At 48.2% G+C, this 6,208-nt stretch overlaps 1 protein-coding gene and 1 long non-coding RNA gene across 2 annotated transcripts; both read left to right on the top strand.

The window, feature by feature from the left end:
• On the top strand, positions 1-1,489 carry LOC128911504 (uncharacterized). The gene is made up of 3 exons (XR_008467104.1): positions 1-202; positions 351-408; positions 1,301-1,489. It is a non-coding gene; the product is annotated as an uncharacterized LOC128911504 (long non-coding RNA).
• Positions 1,490-2,776: 1,287 nt separating this feature from the next.
• On the top strand, positions 2,777-5,735 carry LOC128911502 (sentrin-specific protease 2-like). The gene is made up of 6 exons (XM_054206502.1): positions 2,777-2,905; positions 3,317-3,520; positions 3,640-3,719; positions 4,115-4,199; positions 4,903-4,998; positions 5,440-5,735. The coding sequence occupies exons 1-6, from the start codon at positions 2,777-2,779 to the stop codon at positions 5,500-5,502; spliced, it is 657 nt and encodes a 218-aa protein (XP_054062477.1). The 3' UTR covers positions 5,503-5,735.
• Positions 5,736-6,208: the final 473 nt, after the last annotated feature.

Below are 6,208 nucleotides of genomic sequence, written 5' to 3'. Positions count from 1 at the left end.
CCGCGCCGCCCGAGGGCCTTTCGCCGGAGGGGGAAACCTTTGGGCTCTGGAAAGTACCTTTGGAAGTTTGGGCCCTGTGAAGGGAAGTCAGCCTGGTAGAAGCTGAAGGAAGTTTCAAGCCGCGGTTCTGTGTGTTCTTTCCTCAGCACTTGTGCGCCTGCGGACGATCGTGCCGAGTCTGAGGCAAAAAAGAGGAGGACAGGTATTGCACGGTACAGAAGTCTTGAATGTGCCTGGTTTTCCTGAGGTTTCGTCTGCCTTAGAGAACTCTGGCTTCTGTGCTTGTTTTTACTTGAAAAGTAAAATTGCAAGTTGACGTATTTTTCTAATACTGCTGCTTTTCTGTGCAGGTATCACATGGGTGGATGTTTGCTGCCCAGAGCCATCTCAGGGCGATGTTGTGACCAGGTAGAGTCTCTTTTCATCACGGTTCTTGTTTCTTTTGGCTCTGTGCGCGTGTCTCTTTCCGTGCCTGTTCTTCTCCCCGCTTTAAAGCCTAGCGCTCTCTTTAGCCGTGCGGCACTGTTGTGTGCTGGAATTGTCCGTGGTTCACCTGAGCTCGGGGGAGAGAAGGAAAGAAAGGAACTGAGAGGGTAGGATGGGTTGAAGTGAAAGGAACATTTTCTTGCCTTTTTTTGTGGATTTAACTACTGAGGGAAGTCATTTGACGAAGCTTGTGATACCTACTCTTACCACGCTGGACTGAAAGGGGAGAATACTGTGAGAGTCTGTTGTAGGTCTCCCTCCTGGAAAAGGGGGTCTTTGGTGACAAGGCAAATTCTTGGTTTTGAGGAAGGCACGTATAGACAGACATCTTTACTGTCTGTGTATTTGTTTGCTCTTCAGAGTCTGTGTGGTTTTACTGGTAATCCTCTCCAAATGGGGACAGTCACTCTCTTGACTAGCCTACAGAAGGCAAGTAAATATCCTGTAGGTGTCCCATTTTTCATTCCCTGTGGTGGTCTTAGTTCCCGTAAGCTAACTGTATGTGGCTGCAGGTAGAGTTGCGGGTGTTCCTGTCATACCTTGCAGTATAAGCCCTAGCACGCAGCATTTATCCCCAGTAGATCCCAGAGCACTTGACAGAGGAAGTGCTGGTTGCTTCCCTGTTTTCCAAATAATGAAACTGATCAAGAGAAACCAAAGGAATCTTGCACAGGGAGATGGGAAAAAATGTAGAAAGCTCCCAGCGCTTCCTTCTATGCCAGTCTCGCTGCTCCGAAAGAATCGTGCTGGAAGCGGAGGTGAAGCAGGTGCACAGCTCACTGCTCTCTCTCTTTCTCTCTCCCTCTCCTCGCAGGGGCTCCCCACCAGCAGAACAACCTCTGGAACAGGATGGACCTGGTGAGGCCAAAAAGTCACCTGCCTGTGAGGTGGAAGAAAAGAAACCGCCAAGGCTGCAGAAAAGAGCAGAAGGCTTTACTCCACTCACAGAGGTACCGTAGCTGACAGGCTGTTAGACAAAACTGAAGGCTGTGAAACAGCTGCAAGGAACCCCATTTGTTACAGGTGGTTCTTCAGGCTTTTTGAAATCTGAAGAACTTGCATTTTAAGCTGTTAGGGAGTGTCTGCAGCTGTGACTTCCCAGTGCACAGGTCAGCACTAAAGCTGGTTTTGAAGGATTGAAAGGATTTAAGGATTTGATGCTCCACGCGCTCCTTGAGTTGTGCTCCAACCTAAGGGTTTGTGGGTCTTCTGCTACTCGGACAAAAATGAGTCCAGGTTTAACAGCAGTCTCCCAGAGCAGTGCTGACCTGATTCCTACAGTTATATGGGATCTGCCTCTCAACCTGTCCTAGCATGAAGATAGAACTTGAAATAGAAGCTTTTACTGCTCCGTGGTGTTGCCTTGCTTGTGGGGGACCTGAGCATCTTGCGTACGTCCTCGGGATGTCACCGAGCCGTGGATGCGCACTGGGCACGGTTGCACTGCGTGTAGCAGTGGTCACAGGAGTTCACTTAGTTACGCTATGCAACAGGGAGTGGGAGTTGAGGTTCCCCTGCTTGTCTGAATGTTGGCTGCTCTTATTCTTGAGAGTTGCAGTCTGATCGAGCGCCCCCTTTTTTGCCTCTTGAGGATTGACTTGGAAAGGGCTAGCAAGTCCAGAGTTTACAACGTCTGCGGGGTGATGCTCAGTACAAGGAAAACCAGGGGTTTTCTTATCCTGCTAGCCCACGTTCAACCGAGAAGAAGATGCTCTGGCAGTTCAGAGTATTTTATTCTAACAGACCCAGTGGTTTATTTGCGTTCCCTAAGCAGACTTGGATGGAAACGTTCAAGTGACAACCAGCTGCATGCACAGCCTGGACTCCCGATTGCCTGACTGCAGTGTAGCTGCCTCGGTTTCCCCCTTTGCTGGTACTTCAGCTCCCTTGAAGTTCCCCCACCTTCCCATTCTTTCAGGCTCCTGACGTAGCTGCCTTGGCATGGAGAATGCCTGCTGCGGTTGCCTTAAACCTCAGCGTTGCGAGGGCTGCAGCATCGCATGGGAAAGGCGTTTGCTGTGTGTTTGCTCGTCCCTGCGTTTTGTCTCAGCTTCCTTGGTGAAAACAAATTGAGGCAAACCTGGGCCCTGAAGTTCCAAGTCAGGATGCCGAAACCAACCAACCAACCAAAAAGGGCGATTGCTAACCTAGCCGAAAGCCGGCAAAGGCAGTTGCTCTGTCACCTGAGCTTCATTTCCAGGCCGTGTTTGAGTTGAAAGCTGCCCACAGGTTGGCATGCTCGATGCTCTGTTGCACAAGTCCTTCCCCATTTAATTGTCCATTTCAGGCCATGGAGAGAGAGGTCGTTGCCGCATTAGGCAAAGGTGAGCCGGATGAGATCCTGAGCAGTGCCTTCAAACTAAGGGTCACGCGCCAGGACGTCCACACCCTAAGGAAGCTTTGCTGGCTAAATGATGAGGTAAAAGTAGCTGCAGCACAGGGATCTTCTAATGGAGCGTTAATTTCGAAATACCCCTTCAGCGTGTACACAAGTCTTTGCAAAGTTATTTGATGACCTGCACTGCAGAGCCTAGAAATCTCTGTGCAGTTCTTATTTTAGGTACTGAAGGGTCCGGTGCTTCTGGCAGTTCCTTTACTTGTATTGTGCAGCTTCCAGGAGTTAGTGTAGGTTCTTGGAGTGGGTGGCAGGTGTTTTTATCCAGCTGCAGATGTAACCAAGTGGGAAATTCTCACAACAAAAGCTGGCAGCTGAGGCTGGAGTTCTCTCAGCTGCGTACTTCAGGGTGGCCAGAAAAGAGATGTCGCTGTGCTTTTCATTTGGTAAGCTAGTGTCTTGTTTTACATCTCAAGCTTACTCTTTATGGTACAGGTCATCAATTTCTACATGGGTCTTGTGATGGAAAGAAGTAAGAAGGAGGGGTATCCATCAGTCCACGCTTTCAGTTCGTTCTTTTATGAAAAACTTACTTCTGGGGGCTACAAAGCCGTAGGAAGATGGACGAGGCGTGTGGATCTCTTCGACAAGGACATCATCTTAGTGCCCATTAACTTGCGTTTGCACTGGGCACTAGCGGTGAGTCAAACGGGCTTGTTATTTAGAGTTGGGTGGGGAGAAAAAGCTAGCAAGAAAAGTCATGGAGGTTTGTGCAGCACAAGGTTGCGCTTTGTCTAACAGTCACCTTTGAATAACAGGTCATAGACACCAGAAAGAAGACCATCAAATACTACGACTCCTTGGGACAAGGAGGGGACAAGATTTGTGAGACTTTGCTGTAAGTAACTGCTCAGTCAGTGCTTTTGTGTTGTGAATTAGGAGAAGGGTTTTGGGATTTTGCCCCTGTGACAGGGCTGCAAGTTTCCACATGTCTTGTAGATAACAAACCAGAAATCTTGGATTCGCTTGCTGCGAGTTGTCTGACAGTGACTCCTTCCCTAGTCTCACGTCGTCCCCTCCACCCGGTGTCTTGGCTGCCTGGGTTCTGCCACCTTCCCCCTAGAGCACAGACAAAGACATGGTAGCCCCGTGGCACACGGGCACCAACCTTGTTAGTGATCAATAAAACCCTCCTGCCATTCATCTTCCTGTGATCTTTCAGCAGCTCTTTTTTCTCGGCCTGAATTACAGCGATGAAGAGTGATTTTTTTTTTTTTCTTTTGCTTTAAACAGTAAATACCTGCAAGAGGAGAGCCGTGAAAAAAGACACCTGAAGCTGAATGTTTCGGAGTGGACTGCTCACAGCATGGAGCCACATGTGAGTGAGCACTGCTTGCACTTGAAATGTGAACTAGAACTCCTTGTCACAAAGCTCTTAACGCTTTCTCATAAGGCCAGGACTTCAGAGAACAGCCATAAGCATCTTCTTCTGGTCCCACATTGGGCTGCCAGTGGACCAGGAAACCATGCTGGGATGAAATCTTTGAGCAGTGCCTCTCCTTGCTGGCCGAATACTTTGTTGGGTTTTTTAAAATTGCTCTGCCACGTGAAGGTGAATTTGGCTTTGCCCCCATTTCACAAGTCAAATTTCAAGTCTCTTTAGCAGTTGTCAGAGAACGTGGGCTGCTTGTTTGCAGCCCAGATCCTGGCACGTGACAAAGCAAGGGCTTGGGCTGATGTTTCTCAGCAAGTTAATAGTGAAAAGCAGCACCGAAAGCCTCGATTTAAGGGATGTCACTTCAGAAAGACACTGTAGAAAGCTCCAGACACCTTGCAGGGAGGAAGCCTGCTGTCCCTTATCAGCCTGCCAGGAATTTGGCTTGTAACATCCGAGCGTAGGAAGCCGAGGGGAGGGATGATGTGCAGTTCCTGGGGTCTGTTCCTTGTGTTGGGGAGCGGTTACTGGGGATGGTGCAAGTTCAGGAGTGTCTGGTTAGGGTATTTTTGGTAATGGGTGCTACTTCCAAGTTGCTTTTCCTTGAAGATAGAGGCAAATTCTCCATCTTCTTTGCATTCGTTAGGAAATCCCTCAGCAATCGAATGGAAGCGACTGCGGCGTTTTCATCTGCAAATACGCAGATTACATCTGCAGAGACAAACCGCTGACCTTTACACAGGTGAGTGAAGGTTCTAAACAGCTCCAGCCCCTTTCGCACAGAGACAAGAGCCAGGGAAGTTACGCAGCGGCTGAGGTGTCTGCTCCCCGTGAGATTCCTCTTGGGGGAGATACTGGAGCCAGGGGGTTTGTGGGATCTGGCCTTTGGATCTTTGGGAGAAATGGGTCTCAGCCTTTGACCAGTGAAGACACTGGTTCTTTTCCAAGGCAGTGCTCTTCTGTGAAAGTGCTTGTGAGCTGTTGTGTGGTCAAGGAGATCTGGTTTTGGTGGCATGTCACCCTCTTAGGAGCTGTGCGGGTGAAAGCCAGGCTGTACCCGAAGGGCAAGTGTTGACAGTTCTTAAAAGGAACTTCATAGTAAAGAATTAAGTGGGCGTTTCTGTGTATTTTGTGTCTCTTTCTGCCATGAGGTGCATTTCATGGAGTTTTCTTTTCTTTTCAGACCCACATGCCTTACTTCCGTAAGAAGATGGTCTGGGAAATACTCCATCAGGAGCTGCTATGAGACCTGTGCTACAGGAGTAACCCTTCTTCTAGTTATTTTTCTCATACGTTATTGTTGTTAGATGTTTTTCTCCGTAGGTTAAGGAAAGAGTTTTTCTCTGTAGGTTAAGAAGTAGTGGTTAAGATTATTTCCCCCGCCCCCCGCCTGCCCCTATTTTGGAGACAGTAACTCTCTTTGAAATTAGCTAACACACCTTAAGCACAAGCTGGAAAGGTTGGTGTCACCTGGCCAAGGGAAAGCTTAAGAACAAATGCTGTGAACTTCCATCGCAGAGAGGGCTGCTCACACCTCGCAGCGCACATGGCCACCTTATGGACGAATGGGACTCATCTGGTGGTGGCAAGAGTTGCATGAGCTGAACTTCTCTCACAGCACACGTGGTCACGTTATGGACAAATGGGACTCATCTGGTGGTGGCAACAGTTGTGTGAGCTGAACTTCTCATCCCAACAACAAGGTGCTGAACTACTGTTTCCTCAAAGAGAGTTTTCTTCTGTTTCTGGAATAATCTACCATCTACTTGATGCCTACAAGTGGATTTGTGATGACCATCAGAAGAAAGCATTTACCATCTTTTGATTTGCGAGAGAAACCCCTGTGGTTGGGGTTGGTTTGGTTTTTTTTTCTTTCTCCAGGGAGTTTTATAATGTGACAAGAGAAGTATTTATTTATTTTTATTAAAATAAACATTTAAATTATTTAAAGA

Source organism: Rissa tridactyla, chromosome 6, assembly GCF_028500815.1.
Source record: "Rissa tridactyla isolate bRisTri1 chromosome 6, bRisTri1.patW.cur.20221130, whole genome shotgun sequence".
Taxonomy (NCBI): domain Eukaryota; kingdom Metazoa; phylum Chordata; class Aves; order Charadriiformes; family Laridae; genus Rissa; species Rissa tridactyla.
This window is presented reverse-complemented; position numbering and strand designations above follow the sequence as displayed.

Bases quoted from the DNA above. Each gene is read 5' to 3' on its own strand.
- LOC128911502 (XM_054206502.1), top strand. From the start codon at position 2,777: ATGGAGAGAGAGGTCGTTGCCGCATTAGGCAAAGGTGAGCCGGATGAG. The intron at 2,906-3,316 runs GTAAAAGTAGCT...TTTATGGTACAG, and splicing joins TTTGCTGGCTAAATGATGAG to GTCATCAATTTCTACATGGG. The intron at 4,200-4,902 runs GTGAGTGAGCAC...TGCATTCGTTAG, and splicing joins CTCACAGCATGGAGCCACAT to GAAATCCCTCAGCAATCGAA.